This window comes from Theropithecus gelada, chromosome 19, assembly GCF_003255815.1.
Source record: "Theropithecus gelada isolate Dixy chromosome 19, Tgel_1.0, whole genome shotgun sequence".
Taxonomy (NCBI): domain Eukaryota; kingdom Metazoa; phylum Chordata; class Mammalia; order Primates; family Cercopithecidae; genus Theropithecus; species Theropithecus gelada.
This window is the reverse complement of record NC_037687.1, coordinates 21,210,438-21,237,187: the sequence shown is the minus strand read 5'-3', so window position 1 is coordinate 21,237,187 and position 26,750 is coordinate 21,210,438. Positions and strand designations below refer to the sequence as shown.

Below are 26,750 nucleotides of genomic sequence, written 5' to 3'. Positions count from 1 at the left end.
GAATACAAAATCAATGTGCAAAAATCACAAGCATTCTTATACACCAATAATAGAGAGCCAAATCATGAGTGAACTCCCATTCACAATTGCTACAAAGAAAATAAAATACCTAGGAATACAATTTACCAGGGATGTGAAGGACCTCTTCAAGGAGAACTACAAACCACTGCTCAAGAAAATAAGAGAAGCCAGGCACAGTGGCTCCCGCCTCTAATCCCAGCACTTTGGGAGGTCGAGGCGGGCGGATCAGGAGGTCAAGAGATCAAGACCATCCTGGCTAACATGGTGAAACCCCGTCTCTACTAAAAATATAAAAAATTAGCTGGGTGTGGTGGCGGGCACCTGTAGTCCCAGCTACTCAGAGGCTGAGGCAGGAGAATGGCGTGAACCCAGGAGGAGGAGCTTGCAGTGGGCAGAGATTCTGCCACCACACTCGAGCCTGGGTGACAGAGCAAGACTCTGTCAAAAGAAAGAAAAGAAAGAAGTAAGAAGGAAAGAAAGAAAGAAGGAAAGAAAGAAAGAAAGAAAAAGAAAGAGAGAGAAAGAAAGAAAGAAAGAAAAAGAAAGAGAAAGAAAGAAAGAAAGAAAGAAAGAAAGAAAGAAAGAAAGAAAGAAAGAAAGAAAGAAAGAAAGAAAGAAAGAAAGAGAAAGAAAGAGAAAAGAAGAGAGGACACAAAAAATGGAAGAACATTCCACGGCTGGGCGCAGTGGCTCATGCCTGTAATCCCAGCACTTTGGGAGGCCGAGACGGACGGATCACGAGGTCAGGAGATTGAGCTCATCCTGGCTAACACTGTGAAACACTGTCTCTACTAAAAATACAAAAAATTAGCAGGGCGTGGAGGCGGGCGCCTGGAGTCCCAGCTACTCGGGAGGCTGAGGCAGGAGAATGGCGCAAACCTGGGAGGTGGAGCTTGCAGCGAGCTTCGATCGTGTCACTGCACTTCAGCCTGGGCGACAGGGCAAGACTCTGTCTAAATAAAAAAACAAAAAAAAAGAGAAAGGAAGAACATTCCATGCTCATGCATAGAAAGAATCAATATTGTGAAAATGGCCATACTGCCCAAAGTAATTTATAGATTCAATGCCGTCCACATCAAGCTACCACTGACTTTTTTCACAGAATTAGAAAAAACTGATTTAAATTTCTTATGGAACCAAAAAAAAAAAAAAAAACTCATATAGCCAAGACAATCCTAAGCAAAAAGAACAAAGCTGGAGGCATCATGCTACCTGATTTCAAACTATACTACAAGTCTACAGTAACAAAAACAGTAAGGTACTGGTATCAAAACATATATATAGACCAATGGAATGAACAGAGGCCTCAGAAATAACACCACACATCTACAACCATCTGATCTTTGAGAAAACTGACAAAAACAAGCAATGGGGAAAGGATTCCCTATTTAATAAATGGTGTTGAAAAAACTGGCTAGCCATATGCAGAAAACTTAAACTAGACTCCTTCCTTACACTTTATACAAAAATTAAGATGGATGAAAGACTTAAATGTTCCATATCAAACCATAAAAACCCTAGAAGAAAACCTAGACAATACTCTTCAGAACACAGGCATGGGCAAAGACTTCATGACTAAAACACCAAAAACAATGGCAACAAAAGCCAAAATTGACAAATGGAACCTAATTAAACTAAAGAACTTCTGCATACCAAAGGAAACTATTCTCAGAGTGAACAGGCAACCTACGGAATGGGAGAAAAATTTTGCAATCTATCCAATCTGGCAAAGGGCTAATACCAGGATCTACAAAGAACTTAAACAAATTTACAAGTGGGCAAAGGATATGGACACTTCTCAAAAAGACATTTACATGGCCAACAAACATATGGAAAAAAACACATCATCACTGGTCACTGGAGAAATGCAAATCGAAACCAAACTGAGATACGATCCCATGCCAGTTAGAATGGCGATCATTAATAAATCAGGAAACAACAGATGCTGGAGAAGATGTGGAGAAGTAGAAAAGTTTTTACACTGCAGGTTGGAGTGTAAATTAGTTCAGCCATTGTGGAAGACAATGTGTTGATTCCTCAAGGATCTAGAACTAGAAATACCAGTTGACCCAGCAATTCCATTACTGGTTATATACCCAAAAGATTATAAATCATTCTACTATAAAGGCACATGAACACGTATGTTTTTTGCAGCACTATTCACAATAGCAAAGACTTGGAACCAACCCAAATGCCCATCAGTAATAGACTGGATAAAGAAAATGTGGCACATATACACCATGGAATACTACGCAGCCATTAAAAAAAATGAGTTCATGTCCTTTGCAGGGACATAGATGAAGCTGAAAACCATCATTCTCAGCAAACTAACACAAGAACAGAAAACCAAACACAGCATGTTCTCACTCATAAGTGGGAGTTGAACAATGAGAACACAGGTACACAGGAAGGGGAACATCACATACGGGGGTCTGTCAGGGGGTGGGGGGCTAGGGAAGGGATAACATTAGGAGAAATACCTAAAGTAGATAATGAGTTGATGGGTGCAGGAAACCTCCATGGCACGTGCATACCTAAGTAACAAGCCTGCATGTTCTGCACATGTACCCCAGAATGTAAATTATAATTAAAAAAACAAAACAGAATATTAATGAGGAAACAGACTACATAAAGGAGGCATAAAACAACTCTTTCTGACAGAGGTATAGAGAGGACTCCTCAACATCAGGATACACACCCTTCTCAATAGCTCATACAATATATTTCTTGATAGATCACATCTTGGGCCAAAAAAGAAGTCTTACCAAATTTTTTAAAACTGAAATTTTATGAATTATTTTCTATGACTAAACTCGATTGCAAGTATACAACAAAAATAGAAAAAAACTGAAAACAAAAAAATAGGCCAGGCACAGTGGTTCACACCTGTAATCCCAGCACCTTGGAAGGCCAGGGTGGGAGAATCACAAGGTCAGGAGATCAAGACCATTCTGGCCAACATGGGTGAAACTCTGTCTCTACTAAAACACAAAAAACTAACGAGGTTTGGTGGCACACACCTGTAGTCCCAGCTACTAGGGAGGCTGAGGCAGATGAATCACTTGAACTCAAGTGGTGGAGTTGCAATGAGCTGAGATCATGCCACTGCACTTCAGCCTGGTGATAGAGCAAGACTCCATCTCAAAAAGACAAAAACAAACAAACAAACTATATGTGTGTGTATGTATATGAATTTAACAAAACACTCGAGCATGCTCTTATGCAAAGGTTGTAATGTTAATATTGTAAAGATGTTCATCCTGCTTAATGTAATCTACAAATTTAATGAAATGTTTTTCAAATTTCTCATTGCATTTTTGAAAAAATAGAAATAGCAACCCTAAGTGTATATAGAATCTCAAGACAATAGAGTTCCCAACAATCTTAAAATAATAATAATAATAAAGCAATATTGCAGGCATTAAAGTTCCTGATTTCAAAAGACATTCCAAGCCACAGAATTAAAACAATCTGGTATAAGTATAAGGAAGAAAAATTAGACTAATAAAATAGAATGCAACACTTACATATACTTTAACATGGTCATATGAGAAGTCATTTACAGAGCAATAATTATTACTGTAAGCTAATAGGTAAAGGCAATGCAAATTTCTATTGCCAAATCATTCAGTAAATATAATCTGAAATATAAAAATACTGGAATATCACTCAGTTTTCAAAAAGCAGAAAATATTCTACCAATTATAAAGATAAATCTTGATAACATTATGCAAAATGAAATGACTCAGCCACAAAAAGACAAAGATTGTATGAGACAGACAGATATAAAGCATTTACACACTTAGAAACAGATAAAAATAAAAAGGTCTCCTATTTGCTTAACCCGTAACAGCAAGAAAGTCTGTCAGTCATCTGTGACAAAAATGTCTTAATGAGAGAACCAGGCATCATGGTTAACATCTGTAATGACAGCTACCTAGTACAGTAAGGTTGGAGAATGGCTTCAGGCCAAAATTTTAAGACCAATGTGGGTTATGTAGTGAGACGCCATCTCAAAAATAAGTGCCTTTAAGAGAGCTTTGAGATCCAGGGAGAGAATTGTGAAACTTTGCCGAGCCCAAGGTCGAGGAGCACCCTTTTCAGAAGGCAAGCTTTCATTCAGGTGGCAAGCTACAGGATCCCTGCTCTTGACTACAGACACAGAAAATGTCCCACCCAACTTGGTCCCACTGAGAATTTTGAACTTACTGTGTAATCATCCCAAACTCCTCCCAGCCACAGTCTGTGAGAGGTCTTGGTCTTCCAGAAGCCCGGAGAGAGATATCCATTTAGACCCATGCTGGCAGGCTGGCAGACCTTGGTCCTTACTGTGGTCCTAATAGCAGTTCCAGCTTCCTAAGTCACAGTTCATGGCCACTTCTGCCCATGTAGAAAGCCACAGTGACCTCAGAAATCCTCTCTAGTACTCAGTGAAAACCATACTAATCCACATCCTAATATAAAACCCACCATATGCAGACCTAACTGTAGAAACCTGCCCTAGCATCTACCCTACTGAGCAAAGTCCTGAAGGATATTTACTCTGTCCAAAAATAAAATGGGAATTACAATTACCCAAGCCCCTTCCAATAAGCCAACCCTAGTGCAGAGCCAGCAGCCTTGTGACCAAGCTACAAACCCGCTCTACTACAAACCCAGAGGGCATTCTGTCACCCTAGGGGCCGAACAAAAGACTTTTACCCTCTGAAACCTTAAACTTGAAGTTTATAAAAACTTTAAGAGGTGTTTGCTCCTTCAAATTCAGACACCAATGCAAAAGTATATTGTGCCCATTGTCAATGCCTCTATTTTAACACAGCACTTGAAGTATGTGGAAGAAAAATTAGTCAAAAAAATTTTAAAGTCACTGAAATTGACGACAAATAAGTAAAATGTTGCTGTTTGTAGATCATGCAATGTTCTCTATAAAAAACCATAAACAGTACATTAAAACCTTTTGAAACCAATAAATACACTCCATAAATTAGCAAAATATAAAATTAACATACAAGTATGTTATGATTCCATACACTTAAACTATCTGATAAAAGAGGAAGAAAACAATCTTATTTACAATCACACTAAAATAATAAATATCTGAGAACAAATTTAACTGACGAGCTGAAAAAGTTTTCAAGTGAAAGACTTATCAATGAAAAATAATGAGAACACAAATAAATTTAAATATATTTTATGTCTATCAATTCAAAGAATAAATGTTAAAATGCCATATTATCCAAAGGGCTCTCTAGATTCAATGTAACTCTCTATCAATATTCCAGTATTTTTTTTCACAATAATGAAAAATACAATCATAAAATTTACATGAAACCACAAGAAACTGTGACTAGCCAAAGCAATCTTGAAGAAAAAGAAAAAAGCAGGACATCATACTTTAAAATTTCAAACTATATTTCAAGACTATAGTAATAAAAACAGAATGAAATGTGCAGAAAAATGAACCAAAAAAACTCAATGATACAGAAACCACTAGTCTCACACATTTCAGAGATGATGGAAAAAGAGAATGTAAAAGATAGTTTAACATGGAGTATCTTAAAATTATGCAGATATCTGTGTGTCCACAAAAACAAACAAACAAAAAGTCAGAATGTTCACTCTCTTGTATGCCATGAACAGTACTTTAGCTGTCACTGTAAACTTGAAGGAAGATTACGGAAGTGAAAGAAGAAATCTTAGAAATTTTAAAAGCATAAGACAGAAGATGCCCGTGTGTGAGAGAAAATTAAAAAATAAAAATAAAAATAAGGCTTTCCAGAAACTACTTCTTTTGGAGCACAGCTTCCAGAATCACTTTAAGGACTGGCTTCCTCCTTGACTTTGGACCTCTCATCCATGTTGTCTGTATTCACTCTCACCTACCTGGGGGTTCTTCTGCCATCTCATGTCTCTTCATATTCCAGGGCTCTTTTCCTTGCTCCAGAAAAATGATCAGGTCTGGCTTAAAGGCAGCAATACCTGTTTTATTAAAAATGAACAACATGCGTCTTGCTCATATTCTCCAATTACCGACTTAGTAATGTGCTCAGTAAAGAGGATGTAATAGAATAGTCTAATACATTTATCCCAAAATACTAAATTATAACATGTTGGGAAAAAGGCTTATGGAGTGCCTGCATAAACTGGCCATAAAAATATGGGACAGTAAGTTGTGGAAAGTTACAGGAGGTCTCTGAGGACGAAAGCCTCCTTATTACCATCACGTTCCCATGACCAGAGCTTGACCTGCTCCCTTATTTATAAACACTGTGCTCAAGGAGAAAGATAATCCTTTGAAGCATTGGAATGTGGCCAGATATGCTGGTTCCTAGTTAGGCCCACTCCCCACAGCTGCTCTCTGATAAGTTAAAGAATAAATCAGTAGTTAAGTTTATGCTGCTTCAGCACAAAGAAAATGTACCCAAACTACCACTACTCTAGGTGTATGACACACCACCTCCCTTTCACCGTTTCACCCCTTCTCATTCCTTCATCCCCACCACACTTTATGTACCCTACAGGTGGTGTTAAGGTTGGTCCCCAACAATAACAGAAATTTCTAAATATTTAGAAAGTACTCTAATTTTGCAGGTTCTTAATTTTATCACCTGGTACTACTGAATTAAAACTTGGGGGTTGCCAGCAAACTTTTGAAATTACCATTAATCTAAAGTGAAGGACACAGATCAGCTCAAAAATGTGGTAAGTTCAGGTCAAGATGAAACATCTTGAAATTTTTTTTTCTATATGGAAAAATCCCTATGATTTTCTTGAAAACAAAAATCTGAAAGCATAAATTACCAAAAAGAAATTATACAAAAAAGAAATGATGTTGGGACCCACTCAGCATTCCACTGGAGGCTATATGATCAAACAGCAAACTGTCTATCATGAATGCAAAATGTGGGCAAACTCGCTTCTGCTCCTGCCACCAGAAGGTACACTGAGGGCAGTCACTCCTGGTGCCATGTTTCTTGAGGTTATCTACTGTAACATCTGGAGACTACTGTTCAAAGAATGCAGTCGTGCAGTCCTGCACTGAGTCAAGCAGCTGACCACAACCTCCCCCTTCTCCCTATCTCCTTGATTCAATAAATACAAAGGGCTATAGAGGCTCAGGGCCCTTATTACTAGAAGCAAAGAGGCCCCTGACTCCTTCTTCCAAATATACTCTTTTTTCTTTGTCTTTATTCCCACATTCATCCCCCTTTGTTCAGTCCAATAAGGTCTGCAGCAAAGCAGCATCCGAACACAGGGACTTTGAGGACATGAATGAAGAAGGTCTGCTGGAGCAGAAGTGAAATTGACCAGATGAACGGGGACCCTGAGATAAAATTGCCAGAAGTGGATATAAGGTCAGTGCTCTAAAGAAATACTGGGAATGGGAACTTTCTGAATCAAGGTAACATGAGCAGAATTTGTCTATTGAAGAAACACATTATGTGCAGTTGCTTAAAGTTCTGTTGAAACAGTCTGGAGCTCAAGTTAATTCACAGACATTAACTAAGCTTCTGAAGGAGGTTATTACGTATAACTTATGGTTTCTGCAGGCAGACACTATCAATGTGGAAAATTGGGACAGAGTAGGAGACGGATTGAAATGGGTTCATCAAAAAGGCCTTAAAGTAGTCCCTTCTGTTCTTTTCTGCTTGGGGTTTGGTTTGCACAGTCCTGCTGCCGCTGTCTCCTTCTTATTCTGTCAGATAACAAGAGTCAGGTTCTGAGTCTCAAGAATTAAAAAGATAATTTGTTCCTCCGACAATGCCTATTGAAAATAACGATCAAAAGAAAGGGGAGAATTGGCCACTTGCTAAGCAGGAGAAAGGAGAGGAGAATTGGCCTCTGCCACCCCCTCCAATAACAGAAGTAGAAACCCCCATACAAAATAATTTTGCATGCTGCTGCTGTGGCTGGGGAGCCTTTAGGACCTTGTGCTTTTCCTATTACTGTGAGGCCTGATCCGAACAATCCACAACATCTTTTACATGAGCACACTCCTGTACAGTTTAAATTACTAAAAGAATTAAAAGTTAGTGTGGTTAATACTGGAGTGCAAACCCCATTCACTACAGGGCTGTTAGAATCAGTGTTCAGAGCCATGCACCTCCCACCCTTTCATATAAAACATTTGGCTTGCACTTGCTTATCCACCAGGGCACACCTGACATGGAGTTTAAATTGGCAAGAAATGTGTGCAGATCAGGCAAGGTAGAACCACGCCACTGGTCAAGGAAACATTACAGAGGAAATGATGACAGGCAGTGGCCCATTTTCAGATCTGGTGCAACAATTAACATTCCCAGAGGCTGCTTACCACTGGTCTGCCTTAGCCGCCAAGCATGCTTGGAGAACAATACCTGAAGAGGGAGTTCCAGTGCAGTCTTTCTACATATCATGCAGGGATCATGAGAGCCTTATGCACAATTTATCGCATGGTTGCTAGAGGCAGTGTGGCATCAGATCCCTCATGTCCCTGCTCCAGAAATGCTTACTATAATTCTAACCTATGAAAACACAAATGCAGATTGCAAGCGAGCAGTGGCTCCTGTGAGATTCACAAAAAGCTTGGGGAATTACCTTAAAGCTTGTCAGAATGTAGAAATTGAATTTCATTGTTCTACAATGTTAGCACAAGTAATGGCTAGTTTAGTAGTGGACAGATCTAAAAGGAGCCAAGGGTCAAACCCTAAAGTGGAAAAATGTTATAATTGTGGAAAAACTGGACATTTCAAAAAGGGATGTCACCAGATCTCAGGACAGAAAGGACCTCACAATGCAGTGCCCCCCACCCAGAGCAGAAAAAACACCAGGACTCTGTCCTCACTGTAACAAAGGGAATCATTGGGCTGCAACAGTGGAAATCATTGGGCTAATCAGTGCCACTCAAAATTTCATCATAATGACAACCCCCTGTCAGGAAACGAGAAGGGGCCCTGGACCCAGGCCCCTCAAACAATGAAGGCATTCCCATTTCAGACCACAACCCCATTTAAAGGGTTGGTCCCAGGAGAAACATTGATTTCCTCTCCCCAGGAACACCAGGAAGTACTGGATTAGATCTCCCAGTCAGAGAAAGAATTACATTAGTTGCAGGAGACAAACCTACCAAAGTACCTACTGTCACTTTGGGGACCTTTACAAGCAGGACACATGGGACTAATTTTAGGCAATAGCTGCCTTAACTTGCAAGGCATCACTGTAGTCCCAGGAGTAGTTGACTCTGATTATGAAGGAGAAATTCAAGTAGTTTTAATGTCACAAGATCTTTGGGTTTTTGAACCAGGGGAATATATAGTGTAATTATTGCTTATGTCCTGTAAATTACACCCTTCTCCACAAAAGGAGAAATGAGGAAATAAAGAGTTTGGGAGCACAACTACATGAGAAATCCATCTATCACAACCCATAGTCTCTAATAGACCCACCTGTGTAGTACAAATTAAAGGAAAGAAATTTTATGGGCTTATTGAAACAGGAGCTGATGTGTCAGTAATATCCAGTAAAAATTAGCCCCAATTTTGGCCCATTTTGGGTCCCATCCCTGGGCTATGGATTCCTGTTAATCAGTCCGAGTCTTGGGCTGCCATCCCTTCTTTGCACTTCATGAAACTTCTTCTAACTCAACTTACTCATCGTGTCCATAGAGCCTTAGGCATGATAATTTTTGCTATTGTTTCCTTGGTCACACTAATAACTTCTGTTGTGATGTCCTCTGTAGCTTTGCATAGTTCTATTCAACAGTTCTATGTTGAGGAGAACAAGTACAAAGCTTCAATTGCAACAGCAATTGTGTTGTCATTTAAATCACACTCATATTTGTGTAACCAACTTAGAACATAACCAAAGTGAGTATCCATGGGGCCTTGTGAGAGCCCATTTGCAGGGAGCTTTCACATCCAACATCACCTTTGATATTGATGAATTACAAAACAAAATTCTTGATTTAAATAGGCAAACTCAAGAGTTTCAGCCTTCTTTAGAAGACTGGATCGAATTCCAGCAAGGCCTGGAGCGCCTCAATCCTTGGACCTATCTAAAGCACCACATTAAAATCTCATATGTAGTTCTTGGAGTAATGGTGTTCTCTGTTTTCTCTTCATAGTCTGTAAAATCGGATGGACCAGAATATGAGAGCTGCACAACCTGGCCTTACATTCATTCGGTTAATGCTAAACAGAAAGGGGGAAACGTTGGGAGCTGAAAGCCTGAGGGTCATGACCAACTCAGCATTCCACTGGAGGCTATATGATCAAAGAGTAAACTGTTTATCATGAATGCAGAATGTGGGCAAACTCGCATCTGCTCCTGCCACCAGAAGGTACACTGAGGGCAGTCACCCCCTGGTGCCATGCTCTTTGTGGTTATCTACTGGAACATCTGGAGAGTACTGTTTCAAGAATACAGTCATGCAGGCCTGCATTAAGTCAAGCAACTGACCACAACCTCCTCCTCCTCCCTATCTCCTTTACTCAGTAAATACAAAAGGACTATAGAAGCTCAGGTCCCTTGTTCACTAGAAGCAAGGAGCCCCCTGACCACTTCTTCCAAATATACTCTTTTGTCTTTGTCTTTATTCTCACGTTCATCGTCCTTTGTTCAGTCCAATAAGGTCTGCAGCAAAATGAAACCTGTGGCATATACTAGGAATTGCATATTAAAGTTATTCTCACCCAGGAAGACCAGGTTTCTGTAGTTCTCTAACATCACATTTCTATATAAATTCTGCTGTGCAGTGTCCAGGCATTGCCACTCCTCCAGAGACAATTCTATGGCCACATCCCTAAATGTCAGTGATCCCTGGAAAACACAAACAAACACACATATTTACCAATTGGTCATGGGCAGAATTTTTAATTTCACTCAAGGTAAAATGGAGAGAGTAAAGAGAGCTGGTTCTGACTTATAAGCAGAATGGAAATTATTCAATAAAATAGTTTTCAACACAGAAATATTCTCTAATGTTTTCTCTAACTCTGACAAAAGAAAGTGGTATAAGATCCATAACATCAGTGTATATGTAATATTTTTCTAGATAATAAAGTATAAATTGAGGGCACAAACACTAGCACCTACAATTTTGAGTGCTGTATTTACACCATACAGAATTAATTGTGTGCTGGGCGTGGTGACTCATGCCTGTAATCCCAGCACTTTGGGAGGCAGAGGCGGGCAGATCACCTGAGGTTGGGAGTTCGAGACCAGTCTGACCAACATGGAGAAACTCCGTCTCTACTAAAAACACAAAATTAGCCGGGCGCGGTGGCTCAAGCCTGTAATCCCAGCACTTTGGGAGGCCGAGGCGGGCGGATCACAAGGTCAGGAGATCGAGACCATCCTGGCTAACACGGTGAAACCCCGTCTCTACTAAAAATACAAAAAACTAGCCGGGTGAGGTGGCGGGCGCCTGTAGTCCCAGCTACTCGGGAGGCTGAGGCAGGAGAATGGCGTAAACCCAGGAGGCGGAGCTTGCAGTGAGCTGAGATCGCGCCACTGCACTCCAGCCTGGACGACAGAGCAAGACTCCGTCTCAAAAAAAAAAAAAAAAAAACACAAAATTAGCCAGGCGTAGGGGTGCATGCCTGTAATCCTAGCTACTTGGGAGGCTGAGGCAGGAGAATCACTTGAACCCGGGAGGCGGAGGTTGCAGTGAGCCGAGATCACACCGTTATACTCCAGCTTGGGCAACATGAGTGAAACTCCATCTCAAAAAAAAAAAAAAAAAGGAATTAATTGAATTTTTCAGATGGAAAAGACATAGTTTTGTATATGATTCAGATGGAACAAACATGTTGAGTTAGCAGATGTCACTCCAATTTGAATGTGTACAATAAGCTAGAGATCCTGTTACTGCAGATTTTTTATTTTTCAGAAGTTCTAGGATAAAGTCTGAGTTGCTGAATTTCTAATAAGCTCATCAGTATGCCAATGTTTTTGGCCCAAAAAGACTATTTGGTCAAACATCCAGTAATTGAATGAGCCTGTGTTTTTCTCAGTTTTTCTGGTTTGTAAACAAAGATGAGAGCCTTCATTTTCCAAAAACAGATAAATGCAAAGGAAACCTAAGAAAGAAGGGCAGCTGCCAGATTAAATGTGTTGGTTTGTTCATATCAGCTACATAAAGATACTTAATGATGAAGAGAAAAATAATTAATTCTATAGTAAAAAATGTGTCAGAGAGCTTATCAACCAAGTGATTTATTAACATCAACTACACTAGAACAAACTTTTATAATGTCCTGATGTACCCAGAAGGACACAGCATTGCTGCTGAGATACTGCCCCGCGAAAGGTAAATCATAGTGTGAATTTCACCATAAGGAAACATTAGTTTTATGGAAAGTTCAACATAGAGATATCTCCCATGTGCTGTAATGTTTAATAGTGATTTTAAGTAGTCTTTCTTTAGCACTGTAGAGAGCAGGTATCTCCTAACAATTCTTTTAGAATTTTCTGGGTAACAAATACCATACTGCTTCAATGAGTGTTTTCTTAATCCTGTACTGCATAGACATAATAAAGAACACAGATGAAACCTCAACATTACATGTTCTCTGTCTTCACTAAAAACCTCAGGTTTTCCCCAACAGGAATTTGGAGTATCTACACCTTCCACGTTCAACAGCCACAAAAGGACATTTTTAATATTGCAGATTATAAATTCACAGTGAGATTTCTGCATGGCATATAAGAAGCGGTGACATAGAAAAGGCTCTGGTATATAGAAAAAATGTATATTTTTCAGAGACTTTGATTATTTTAAGAATTTTTTAAAGTAGTTAAGACAAACTTATTAGGGAGGAAAACCACAAATACAGAAATACAGGTTTGCAAGTACCAAACGCATGTTTCCTGAAGGAAGCAGAGTGGACACAGATCTTGATCTGAGACATGTTTAGCTGAAAAAGAAAAGGCCATTTTTATATATTTCTCCTCTTTCTCTACGGTCCTTTCTCAGATAAAGTTTTCTGGACAAATTACACCTGCATCTTTAAAATGCCTTTAAAAGTGTCAGCACCACAGGTCTACCTGCTCTCACCACATCCATAGGCAGAAGGACCAAGACAGAAAAACTCCATCCGTTGTGTCCTTTATCTCCTCCACAGAGATAAAAATGCACTTTTCTTTATTTTGTCCTCAGGAGCCATCCCCTGACACAGGCACCAGCAATTTCTGCTACAGCAATGGAAATATGGGCCATGCTGTACTGTCCCTACCAAATCCAAGCAGAATAGGTTCTTGGAACACCTTTTAATGCAAAGATGGAACTTAACTGTCATGAATGTATTTTGAATTCCTCATACTTGATTCTGGCCTCACCTTAGAGTTACATGAGCCACTTAATTACAACAACATGGTGGCTTGCACCAGAACAATAAACAGAATCCATGGATGGGGCACAAGTAAAAAGAGTTCTGCAAAATGACCAGGTGATACTAATTGGAAGCCTGGGCTGATAATCCCTTAATTAAGCATTTCCTCTCAAGCTCTAATGAGCTTATAAAATCACTTGGTAATTTTGACCCTACTCTATGAAATGTAATTCTGAGGTATGGAAAGGGTCCATAAATGGGTCTTTTAAACAAGAGCCCTGTCAATCATGATGTTGCTCCCCCTGGGCTTATTATTAGCATTAGTTAGAGAAATGAGGCACAACACAGAGTCCCTTACATGTAGCACTCTTGTCACAACACATATATTCTAGTACAAATGAAGACAATCATTCTTCAATCTAAAGTATTATATTCTTTGTTGACTCTTTAAAGTTTACAGAGAAAAAAAAAGCAGTAATTTCTGAGTAAGTCTGCGTTTGGAGAACATGTGCACATGTACTAATGCAGTCTCTCTTAAGCAGGTACTATGGGCTCAATAGGATGTTACAGAGCACTGTGATAGCACATTATGTGGTTTAATCCTAATAACACCCTGTGAGTTGATACTACGTGTTCAATAATTCCAAGGCTTTAAAGGACCCAGCATTTTTATTTCTATTTCTGTTGATCTGTCATTTATTTTTTTCAAAAAATGCATAGAATAAAAGCTAAATATAGACAGATGAAAGGATACAGCTGGAGTTTAATAAAATTTAGATAAATTTTTATTGTGTTTATACTTACTTTCTTGTGACTTATGAATCAACTACTAGATCTGCAGGAACAGAAAACAAGCTGCTAAATAATGTCTCTGCAAGCACTGGTTTTAATAAAAAATTTGAAAAGATCCTATAATATATACTTTATATTTCCCATTTATCTGCTTGTAAGTTTCAGAAAATGTTGAGCACCAGCTCTAAAAAGGCAACAGGATTCATGACCCAAAACTCTGATCTCTTCTAATCAGTTCTTTGAGGCAAGACTCCAGGGTAGAGCCAGACATAAATAAGGATTCCAAAAACGGTGAATATGAACAGGGCTGGGGCAGAGTAGAGGGCCGATGTACAATTCTGTTCTCTATGCCACTGGGGGGTATTGTCAGTTCTTTTTTTATAAAGCTTACTTAAGTAAACTTAAATCTGAGTTTTTACAATTTTAACCTTTTTTAGCCACTGCCCTGTAAAATTTATATTATATGCTAATAGGCAATTCAAAAAAAAAATCCCTTAAGGTTTTCTAGAATAATTTTTTTAGAAGAAAAATAAGTATTCTTAGCAGGGTAAAAGAAACACAAATAAAGACTCTTCTGGTTGTAAGTTCAGGTGTAGCCACCAGAAACCACAATATAGGTCGGGCGCGGTGGCTCAAGCCTGTAATCCCAGCACTTTGGGAGGCCGAGACGGGCAGATCGTGAGGTCAGGAGATCGAAACCATCCTGGCTATCACAGTGAAACCCTGTCTCTACTAAAAAATACAAAAAACTAGCTGGGCGAGGTGGCGGGCGCCTGTAGTCCCAGCTACTCAGGAGGCTGAGGCAGGAGAATGGCCTAAACCCGGGAGGCGGAGCTTGCAGTGGGCTGAGATCCGGCCACTGCACCCCAGCCTGGGTGACAGAGAGAGACTCTGTCCCCCCCCCCAAAAAAAAGAGAAACCACAATATAAAGAAAGTGGCTCAAATAAAACCCAAGTTTTTTGCACACATCTATTTATTGTACCCACCATCTGATGTATAATTCAACCACTTTTCCAGTTGCTAGTCTAGACTAAAACTGCCAGGATGGTAGGAACAATGACTGCTTCATCGATTTTTCTCTTTTTTCTTTCTTTCTTTCCTTTTTTTGTTTTTTGAGACTGAGTCTCACTTTTTTGCCCAGGCTGGAGTGCAATGGTGTGATCTCGACTCACTGCAGCCTCCTCCTCCCAGGTTCAAGAGATTCTCCTGTCTCAGCCTCAAGTAGCCCGGACTACAGGCATGAGCATTTCCTAACCATTGAATGTGAGATCTATATTGGAATATATCTGACAACTTCCACCAGCACTTTTTTTATAAAAAATTGAAATCTGACTGCGTTAATATAGTAGAATATACTAGAGCTTGCAACATAGCTGACTGGAGAGCTATTACAGTTTCTAGGTAGCCATATCACCTGTCTTTATTTGTCCTCTAATAGCAGCACACTAATTTGGTAAAATATATGACACTAAAATTATGCTTACCTATAATTATTCCCACTGGATACATTAATAAGCATGTCGGACTAATATCTACTATAACGATTTAATGGGAAATTTTTTTGGGTATCAGATATAAATATATAAGTATGAATAATTTTATGTACTAGTCATAATGTGTGGAAGATTTTTAAAAATTATCTGAACTATAATTCAGTTGAAACACTATATTTCAAAAATATGAATAATAATATTAAAATAACTAAGGAATTCAATCAAAGTAAATATTGTGGCCTTAATTTCATACTGCTGTAGAAATACTGTTTATATGAATGCAGGTTGTCTACAAACACTACACATAACTACACTAACTGTACTGAAGTAACCCAAGTACAACAGGCTCCACTGTTCAGTTTATACACTGAACTCTTCTGGCTTTTGCAGTGTAAGTATGTCAGCCTGCAAATAATCACCTTGGATAACCAGGTTTCTGCCAAAGAACTTACTCAGTATCTTTTGGTCTTTGTTATTCTGTATTAGTAAATTTAATCTGATCTTTGTGCTCAATTTTATTATGCTCTTGAAATGAACTTTACTGTGAACAAGTCTGTGTCTACCTTAAAGACTAAAGATAAAAAAAAAAATAATCTTTTGCCAAGACAAAAAGCAATGAATCTCAAGTCCCAGATAAAGACAATTCTGAGTCAAAAAGAATGACAAAAGGTTTGTTTCTTTGCTAATATGATCTACATATATTTCAAAAAGCAGAAGAAATATATACATATAATCTAAACCTTTTATAAAAATCAGGTAGTTATCCTCCCTCATTTTCATATATGAGAATAAAGCCTCTTATTTATAATTTATATTTTCTCTTAAAACAGCAGGTCTCTGGACAAGTTCTTGAACTCTTGGACATCTGAATTTTGCACACTGTGTGCACTTGAAAGGATGTTTATTGGGGGGAAAAGTAGAAGAGAGAAAGGTGTTATAAAAAAAATCCATGGGTTCACATGAATAAAGCAAGTTCTTAGAGACTTTTGAAGAGACTTAGAATCTGACACAGTAATAATCGGAGATGACATCTCACAGGCACTAATGGACAGATTATTGAAGAAAAAAATTAACAATATTAGGACCTGAACTCAACACTTGACCAAATAAATAGTCCTAATAGACATCTACAGAACTCTTCATCTAAAAATACCACAAAACACATTCTTCTCATCATCACACGGCACATACTCTAAAATTCACCACACAATCAGAAACAAAACAATTCTCAGCAAATTCAAAAATCCCAAAATGATACAAACCACACACACAGATTACAGCTTAAGAAAAACATGATTCAGGCCGGGCGCAGTGGCTCAAGCCTGTAATCCCAACACTTTGGGAGGCCGAGACGGGCGGATCACGAGGTCAGGAGATCAAGACCATCCTGGCTAACACAGTGAAAACCCAGCTCTACTAAAAAAAATACAAAACACTAGCTGGGCGTGGTGGTGGACGCCTGTAATCCCAGCTACTCGGGAGGCTGAGGCAGGAGAATGGCGTGAACCCGGGAGGCAGAGCTTGCAGTGAGCTGAGATCCGACCACTGCACTCCAGCCTGGGTGATAGAGCGAGACTCTGACTCAAAAAAAAAAAAAAAAGAAAGAAAGAAAAGAAAAATATGATTCAATACCAATAAAACAACTGGAAACTAAATAATTAAATAAAAATTAAATGGCCTACACTTAAATAACTTTTTGGTAAATAATGAAATTAAGGCAGAAACCAAAAAGTGTTTTAAAACAAGTAAGAACTAAAGTACAACACATCAGAATCCCTGCAATACAGCTAAGGCGGTGTTAAAAGAAAAATCTATAGCATTAAATCCTCTATCAAAAAGAAAGATCTCAGTTTAACAACCTGAATCCATAAATAAAAGACTGAGAGCAACAAAAGCAAATCAGCCCCTAAGCTAGCAAGAGACAAGAAACAACCAAAGTCAGATCTGAAATGAAGGAGATTTAGACATGAAACACTACAGAATACCAAGAAATCCAGGTATTAAATCTATTTTTTAAAAAAGGTAAATAAACTACTAGCTAGATTAATGAAGATACAAATAAACACAATTAGAAAATAACATTACCACTGACCCCACAAAAATATACTGAAGTCTGCCATGTACATAAACAAACAAATAAAAATCTAGAAGAAATGAAAAAATTATTGAATTTCTCAAGGCTCCTCAAGACTGAATTCACATACACACAAAAAAATCAAAGCCCTAAATACATAGATAAGCTCAAAAAATTGAATTAGTAATAAATAGCCTACCAACTAAGTGAAGCTCAGGACTAGACATATTCACAGTTGAATTCTACCAGAACAAAAAAAAACAAGATTATGTCCTTTGCAGCAACATGGATGAAGCTGGAGATCATTATTCTTAGAAAGTTGATGCAGAAACAGAAAACCAAATGCATATTATTTATAAGTAAGAGCTAAATAATAACACAAGAACACAGAGGAGAAAAACACACTGAGGCCTAGTTGAGGGTGAAGGGTGGGAGGACTAAAAGGGTGCGAAAAAATACCTTTTTGGTGCTATGATTAGTACTGCAGGGACAAAATAATCTGCACACCAAACTCCCATGACACAATTTTAGCTGTATGACAAAGCTGCACGTGTACCCTTGAACCAACCAAAAATAAAAGTTAAAGGAAAAAAAAAAGTCCCTGGGTTGGAGAGAGTACAAGGCAGGTAGAAGGACTGGTTTGTGCTATAGGTAGTGGCCCAGGTAGGGCTGTACTCTGATTTGTTTCTGGGCCCATGAAGGCAGATAAGATTACGAACCCTAGGCTGGTGGAGAAACAGGTCGCTACTGCAGATTCAGTGTCTGAAAATAGAGATATGCCAGGAGATTCATAGACACTTTTGTAGGTTTCTGGCCAAAAAAACCACTAGGATCAAAAATGCTGTGGTAAAATTTCTGAGGGTGGTGCCTTGTCCTGAGAGGGGTGTGGACACATCAATGTCTAGTGAGTGTTTGTGAGTGGGTGGAAATCCTCTGCTGGCAGCTGTGACAAAAGGGAGTTTGTCATCAGATCTCCCTTAAGTTTTCAGTCCTCTGTCACCCTGGGAGGAGATCTGAAATCAAAGAACAAGGGGCAGTGTGACAGCCCGTGTAGAGGAGAGCAGAGCCTCCCATTCCCAGACACCCAGAGTTTCATTCCAGGCCAGGAGTCTGATATTTTTCTTCTGGCACCAAATCTGCAGAGTTTGATGAACACCAACAATCCTCCAACACCAACTCATTGTCTAACACTTGAATTCTGACACCACCCAGAGTCAGCACAGACCTGATTCAGGGCTCAGTCCCACAACATTGTCCTGACTGCAGATGCCAGTCACAAACTCCATGGGCCCCATCTATGCTTCTGAGGTACTATTTAAAAATTGGGAACTCTCCTTTCTGAAATCCAATAATCTGATAGAGTTACTCACAGAACTCAACAGAACACTGTAGTTATATTTATTGGCTTCAAATAAAATATACAAACCCCAAAAAGTCAAATGGAAGAAAAGTATAGAACCAAAAAAATGGGTGGGAAAAGATGATGCACATAGATAATAAACAGCTGTGATTAATAAAATTCTCTATCCTCTGTGTTCTCCAGGAACATTTTATGAGAAGAAACACCCTTCCCATTATGACTTAGATGCTGCTCTCTTTACTTACCCAATACACAGCCAGGAAAACACTCTGCATATTTTCTTCTTCTCATTAAAAAAATCAGCTGAATTTGCCTTCAGTGGTCAACATAAAATACTTTTTAATCAAACTTAAGTTTATTTTCTTCCCACAGGATCCTAAACTCTGAGCTACACTCACTCTGAGCCACCATACGACCTCATTTTATGCTACTGCAGATTCACTGTCTGAAGAACACTCCTTAGAACACACTGACTTCAGGTTAAAACATTCTCTGATCTAAAATCTGAGTATTTTACCCTTTGTTTAAACATTCCCCTCAACTTCTTTCTAATCTTATTTGCTTTTCCCTAGGAAAAAAGCCCTTTTCTACCTAATCTTTGCAATCCTTAAAGATCTTATAGTTGGTACTTCCTCCTTTTGCAATACTCCTTTGGAATTCAATTTTTTTTTTTTTTATATACGTCTAACTGGTTTATTTTAAAACCTCTCGAAACTGCCTCAAAACAGTAACAATTTTATCTTCAGTAAGACCCCCAAATCCCTTCTTTCTTAACCTTAACTGCATCTGCCTGTGGGGCCCCAGCTTTGCAGGGCTCTGTAGCTTCTCTCACTATGGAGGCTTCTTCCACCGCTGGGGTAAGCAGGCTGGGACATCTGCAGGAAAGGCTTTCCAGAAGGAACTAACTGGGCCTTTAATAACCTCCTTTTGCTGGCTCAAAATTAACCTTATCTTGTAGTCATTGGGCTCAAGCTTTAATTACTATGTCAGAGTCATTTACTTAGTTTTTGAAACTGTTTGAAAAATCCAGCAAAATGATTCAAAAACAGTGTTCATGTAAGAAAAATGTTAAGATGCTTACCTTTTGTACCTCAGTAAGAGAAGCAAATGTATTTCTTTTCTTTTTTTTTTGGACAATAAAGCCTGATTTTATTTTTTGTATTAAAAATAATGTGGTAAATAGTTATATGGGAAGCTTCTAGGAGGTACCAAGTTTCATCACATAAAATTTACCATTAAATTCAGAAATCAAAATAACAGAATATAGAACAAACATATTTATTTTTGCAAATTCACCCTGCAAAAAAAGAAACTGATGTTTCCACGAATCTATGTAACTCATCAATTATCTACCACATTTTCTTGTGGAAATATATTCATGGAAATGGAAGAAAATGGAAGAAAAATTTTTATTTTTTTCCTCAGTAGCTAACATTGTAAAAGCTAGATGGAATTCTGTTTGAAATTAATCAGTCATAAAAAAAACACACATAAGGGCCGGGCGCGGTGGCTCACGCCTGTAATCCCAGCACTTTAGGAGGCCAAGGCAGGCGGATCATGAGGCCAGGAGATGGAGACCATCCTGGCTAACATGGTAAATCCCCATCTCTACTAAAAATACAAAAAAATTAGCTGGGTGTGGTGGCAGGCGCCGGTAGTCCCAGCTGCTCGGGAGGCTAAGACAGGAGAATGGCATAAACCGGGGAGGCAGAGCTTGCAGTGACCAAGATCCCGCCACTGCACGCCAGCCTGGGTGACAGAGTGAGACTGTGTCTCCAAGAAAAAAAAACAAAAAACAAAAAACAAAAAACAAACACCTGAAAAAACTCCTAAATTCACTCTGAGAAAGAAAAAGGTGAATGACAATTTTCAACAAATAAAATATATAATTAGATATTTTTTTTTGAAATTCACCTTTTTTATGCCCTTTGTAAATATTTTCTTACCTTTTAAGACCTACTAATAAAATGCAACTTACAGTTAAAAAACTGAGGTCAGTTGGGCACATCTGCAATCCCAGCACTTTGGGAGGCCAAGGATGGCAGATTACTTGAGGTCAGAATTTTGAGTTCAAACAGCCTGATCAACATGGCGAACCCCCATCTCTACTAAAAATACAAAAAGTAGCCAGGTGTGGTGGCGGGTACCTGTAGTCCCAGCTACTTGGGAGGCTGAGGCATAAGAATCACTTGAACTCGGAATGAGGAGGTTTCAGTGAGTCGAGATTGCACCACTGCACCCAGCCTGGGTGACAGAGGAAAACACTGTCTTAAAACAAACAAACAAAAATGGCCGGGCTTGGTGGCTCATGCCTGTAATCCCAGCACCTTGGGAGGCCGAGGCGGATGGATCGCGAGGTCAGGAGTTCAAGAACAGCCTGACCAATACGGTGATATTCTGTCTCTACTAAAAATACAAAAATTAGCTGGGCATGGTGGTGTGCGCCTGTAGTCCCAGCTACTCTGGAAGCTGAGGCAGAAGAATTGCTTGAACCTGAGAGGTGGAGGTTGCAGTGAGCAGAGATTGTGCCACTGCATTCCAGCCTGGGCAACAGAATCAGACTCTATGTTAAAAAAAAAACAACAACAACAACAACAACTGAGGTCAAAATGAGTGAACAAAATCATTCGAAGGTACAGATATGCCTGACTCTTGTGTCAAGTCAGGCCATCCAATTACTTGAGAGATTCTCCCACACCATCCTGTTCACTTAAGTGCTCAATAATCATCCTCTGAACTCTGCCCCAGTGAGTGCCCCAGGTACATTTTACTTTGCAAGTTCTTGCACCATCTCACTGGGGTCAGTTTTTTTCTTTGTCTTTGGAGTGCTATTCTTTTCCACAAACTTTTTACCATTTTTATTTCACTATTTTTCTGTCCCCTAAGAGAATCCAGGGGCAAAAATTATTTTGGTTTCCCCTTCAATACCAGCATCTGATTGAACAACAATGTCTCTCCAAGAAATGGAAGCTGGGTTGGTAAAGACAATATTAATATCTCAAGGGGATAGCTTTCCAAAAAAACAGCGCACCGGAAGATGCCTCTCAGCCCCAGGGCATTCACCTGCTCTCGAGAGGCTCCACTCCATATCTCAGATTGTCTTATGGGAAATGAGAGGCTACACTCCATACCTCAGGTTGTCTTATGGGAGAAAATGACCCAGGAGCTGATATTCACTAGACACTCTCGCAGACATAGCGATGGCGGGTATCCTGGTTTTTCCCCAGACAGTACTGAATCTCAGGTCCAAGAAAAAACTGAAAGGTGGCTGAGGACACATCTCCCTATAAAGTTTCCAAAGGGAAACCTTGACCCAAAAACATTCTGATATCTGTGTCTAGGGAAAACAGAAGAAAAAAATATTTACAAACAGAAAACAAATCTTTTTAAATGTGCCATCAAATGTTTTGTCAAAAAATGATTAAAATAGGTATCAAAATGTACACTAAAGGACAAATAGTTGATAATGTGAATAAGGGAAGGGAAATTGGCATTTGGGAATGTCAGAAGGAAGTGGAAATTAAGTATTTTACTGCAAGCCAGAGTCAGGCTGGAGAAATAGGGGGTGGCGGAATGACTTGAGGCCCTGCTTGGGACACATGTGAAAAATGCAAGGAAATAGCAGTTCCTTGTGGGGTGTGAAAATAATTAAGTGGCTGGCAGTTAGACTGAGAAGGCTCTAGTTCCTAATTTCTACTTTTAAAAAATCTACTTCGGCCAGGCACGGCAGCTTACACCTGTAATCCCAGCACTTTGGGAGGCCAAAGCAGGTGGATCACTTGAAATCAGGAGTTCGAGACTAGCCTGACCAAAATGGTGAAACCCTGTCCCTGGTAAAAATACAAAGTTAGCTGGGCATGGTGGCACATGGCTGTAATCCCAGATACTTGGGAGTCTGAGGCAGGAGAATCACTTGAACCTGAAAGGCGGAGATTGCAGTGAGCCCAGATGGCACCATTGCACTCCAGCCTGGGCGTGAGACTTGGTTTCAAAAAAAAGAAAAAATCTAATACAAATGCATTTTTTGTAAATTACTACATTGGGGGGAAAAAAATTCAGGCTTAACACACTATGAACTGCCAATTAACCTCTGATTACATAACCAAGAAATTTCCATCTTGATGTTACAAATTAAGAAACTACAAGGCCGGGCTCGGTGGCTCACGCCTATAATCCAAGCACTTTGGGAGGCCGACATGGGCGGATCACGAGGTTAGGAGAGGGAGACCATCCTGGCTAACACGGTGAAACCCCGTCTCTACTAAAAAATACAAAAAAAAAATAGCCGGGCTAGGTGGTGGGCGACTGTAGTCCCAGCTACTCGCAAGGCTGAGGCAGGGGAATGGCGTGAGCTTGCTGTGAGCCAAGATCGTGCCACTGCACTCCAGCCTGGGTGACAGAGGGAAGACTCCGTCTCAAAAAATAATAATAATAAAACAAAACAAGAAACTACGTAATTGTAGTTTCGTGATTAACTGTAATAGAAATGCAATACAAATATAATGTGAACCACATGAGATTTTTCTTTTTTTTCTAATAACTATTTCGTCAGTAATCAATGAGATTTAAAAATTCTCCTAGATCGCTTGAATCATGCAAATGTGCTTTGCCTTTGTATTGTAACCCTTGTGGGTTGCTAATAACCAAGCAGTTTGTAGCAGAGTTAACTCAGGCTAGTTCTAGGACTCATTCATGTTCACTCACTGTACAATCATCTCTGGAAATGTGAAATTTACTTTTATATTATTGTTATGTAGGGCTGACAGGACAACTGGATCAGTTCCATTAAAAAGAGTAAACTTGAAGATAAATCTTTTGACTCCAGCTCTTTAGAGATCTAAAGTGATCTTGATGGACAGTGGAAGAAATCACAACATGGAATTCCTTGAATAAATATTTATTGACTTAAAAAAAAAGAAGAAAAGAAACTACGTAACTGTACCTAACCAATTATTGAATGTGGTTTTCTTCATTATGCACCTTATAAAACTCTTTCCGTCAAACCCCTTCAATAGATCATAAACTACAACCCATAGCTGGGTGCTCTACAATTTTGGAATCACTCTTTGATTAAATTCCTTAATATTTTTGCGGTGACTTCCGTAAATTTTTAATAGGAGAAAGCAGGAACTGGGAACCTCACGGACCAAAGCTCTTCCCATTCATGAAACCACACCCCGAGTCAGGATTCTCCTCCGACGACCCTCCCATGGTCCCTGCACATCTGGGGGAGACTCCGGCGCTGCGGGTGCAGAGCTGCCCCAAGAGTAGCCCCGGCTCCAGGCCAGGGCACAGTCACAGCGCAGGGAAGAGACACGACGCCCGGGGCCGGCTGTCAGCGCAGCCGCCATCTTATGGCTAAAGGGGACTGAGGTCTAGCTAGGCAAGGAGAACTTGGGGCGCAGATGCGGAGCTGACTGCGGGGAGGCCAGAGTGCCGCCACAGCCACTTCCCACCGGTTCCAACCAGCCCCGGCCACTCTCTCGGGCTGTCGGACAGGGCACACTCACCATTTCTAGGCTTCCAGGGGGTCCTGGCGACTTCGTTGTGGATCTCTCAACACAGGAAGGTCACAGCGCCACACAGGCTGGGCCTCTAGGAGCAGAGGACACACAGCAATAAAGGCAAGAGCTTGACCTCCGGCTGCAGCGAGAGTCAAAGGTTCAACCACGTCCAGGAAGCCGCCCTGTCCTCTCCAGCTGCGTGCCTGATTGGACGTTCCCAGCCCAGCGTCCCTGATTGGATAATGTTTAAGGCCCCGTCCCTTCAGGCCCTGAGTGACAGAAGATGTGATCAGATGCTGGGCTGAATGAAGCAAGAGTGCCAGCCTAGGGTGCAGCCTTTTCAGGCAGGGCTTCCTCCCTGAGCTGAGCCAGGCCCACCCCAGAGCATGGGAAAATTCTATCTCTTCCTTACTTTCTCTCTTTTTAAATGTATTCGAATTGTGAACAGATGTATTTTACTGTCATGTTAATAATACATAAAACTTTTGTTCAAAAGTAAACCAATTTTTACTTTAGTAATAGTGTATTATCAATACTAAAGGCCGGGCGCGATGGTTTACGCCTTTAATCCCAACAGTTTGGGAGGCCTAGGCGGGCGGATCACTGGAGGTCAGAAGTTCAAGACCAACCTGGTCAACATGGTGAAACCCCTTCTCTACTAAAAATACAAAAATTAGTCGGGCGTAGTGGTGGGCGCCTGTAATCCCAGCTACTCAGGAGGCTGAGGCAGGAGAATCATTTGAACCCAGGAGGTGGAGATTGCAGTGAGCCAGGATTGGGCCATTGCACTCCAGCCTGGGCAACAAGAGTGAAATGTCATCTCAAAAAACAAAACAAAAACTAAACCTAATTTTAGTAAAACCTTATCAATAAATCCATCAAACATCATTTTTGAACACCCTAGATTTTCATATATATTTTATAATCTCACATTTTTTGACTTTTTCTATTTTAATAGACTTTTTGTTTTTTAACTTGAAACAACCTTAATTTTTTTTTTTTTTTTTTTGAGACAGTCTTGCTCTGTCAGCCAGGCTAGAGTGCAATGGCATGATCTCAGCTCACTGCAACTTCTGCCTCCTGGGTTCAAGTGATTCTCCTGCCTCAGCCTCCAGAGTAGGTGGGGTTACAGGCACCCGTCACCACGCCCAGCTAATTTAGCATGGTGACCTGAACCTGTAGTACCAGCTATTCAGGGGCTGAAGTACGAGGATTGCCTGAGGCCAGGAGGTTGTGGCTGCAGTGAGCCCTGATCAAGCCACTGCACTCCATTCTGGGTGACAGAGTGAGCCCTTTCTAAAAAAATTAAATTAAATTAAATTAAATTAAAAAAATAAAAAGCCAAAGCATATAAACAAACTTACAGGAGTTTGGAGATTTTTTATCTTTGTCTTAAGTTATTATATTTCAATAGTTTTGGGGTATAGGTAGTATTTGGTTACATGGATAAGCTCTTCTATGGTGATTTCTGAGATTTAGGTGCACCAATCTCCCAAGCAATGTTCACTGTACCCATTGTGTTGTAATACCTAACCTTGTTTTTCACTAACTTTGTTTTTAGACTCTCCCTTTCTTCCTTAATCACCTCGCCTTGTTTCCACATGAATAAGCTCTCCCTTAGCTGAAAAAGCCGGATGAACTCCATTTGGCTCTATCATTTGCAAGGCTTCAAGGACTCCTTACCCACCCCCTTCCTCAAGGAGTTAACTTGTATAAGCAGACTCTCAACATATCAACATGATCTTATGAAAGACTTAAGAGCTCCTGCACCTGGAAACTGTTTGTTTCTCTGTAACCATTTGTCTTTTTAACTTTTTTACATGTTTTTACTTCTGTAGAATTATTGCAACTGAGTCCCTCTCCCCTTCCTAACCCGAAATATAAAAGAAAATCAAGCCCCTTCCTCCAGGCGGAGAGAATTTCGAGCGTTAGCCATCTCTCCGTCGCCGGCTAATAAAGGACTCTTGAATTTGTCTCAAAGTGTGGTGTTTTTCTAACTCGCTCGGGTACAACAGTGTAGTCTTTCATCCCTCATCCCCTTTCCCACTCTTCCCACTGAGTGCCCAGAGTCCATTACATAATTCTTTCATTTATCTATTTATTCTTGTTGCCCAGGCTGGAGGACAGTGAGGTCATCTTGGCTCACCACAACCTCCGCCTCCCAGGTTCAAGGGATTCTCCTACCTCAGCCTTCC

At 40.0% G+C, this 26,750-nt stretch overlaps 1 protein-coding gene across 7 annotated transcripts in view; it reads right to left on the bottom strand.

Annotated features, from left to right (window-relative positions):
• The window catches only part of LOC112612821 (zinc finger protein 676-like), a 34,440-nt gene extending 9,725 nt beyond the window's left edge, over nt 1-24,715 (bottom strand). For 3 of the 7 annotated variants that reach the window (XM_025367758.1, XM_025367760.1, XM_025367759.1), the window contains exons 1-3: nt 24,562-24,715; nt 10,692-10,818; nt 5,905-6,000 (exon numbers count right to left, since the gene is read on the bottom strand). In XM_025367758.1, the coding sequence (XP_025223543.1) occupies nt 5,905-6,000; nt 10,692-10,818; nt 24,562-24,564 (226 nt within the window). In that variant the 5' untranslated portion in view covers nt 24,565-24,715. Of the gene's footprint in view, nt 1-5,904; nt 6,001-6,267; nt 6,271-10,691; nt 10,819-24,561 lie in introns of those variants that run through there. The other 4 variants (XM_025367762.1, XM_025367765.1, XM_025367763.1 and 1 more) reach the window with 3 other exon arrangements.
• Between the last annotated feature and the right edge of the window lie 2,035 nt (nt 24,716-26,750).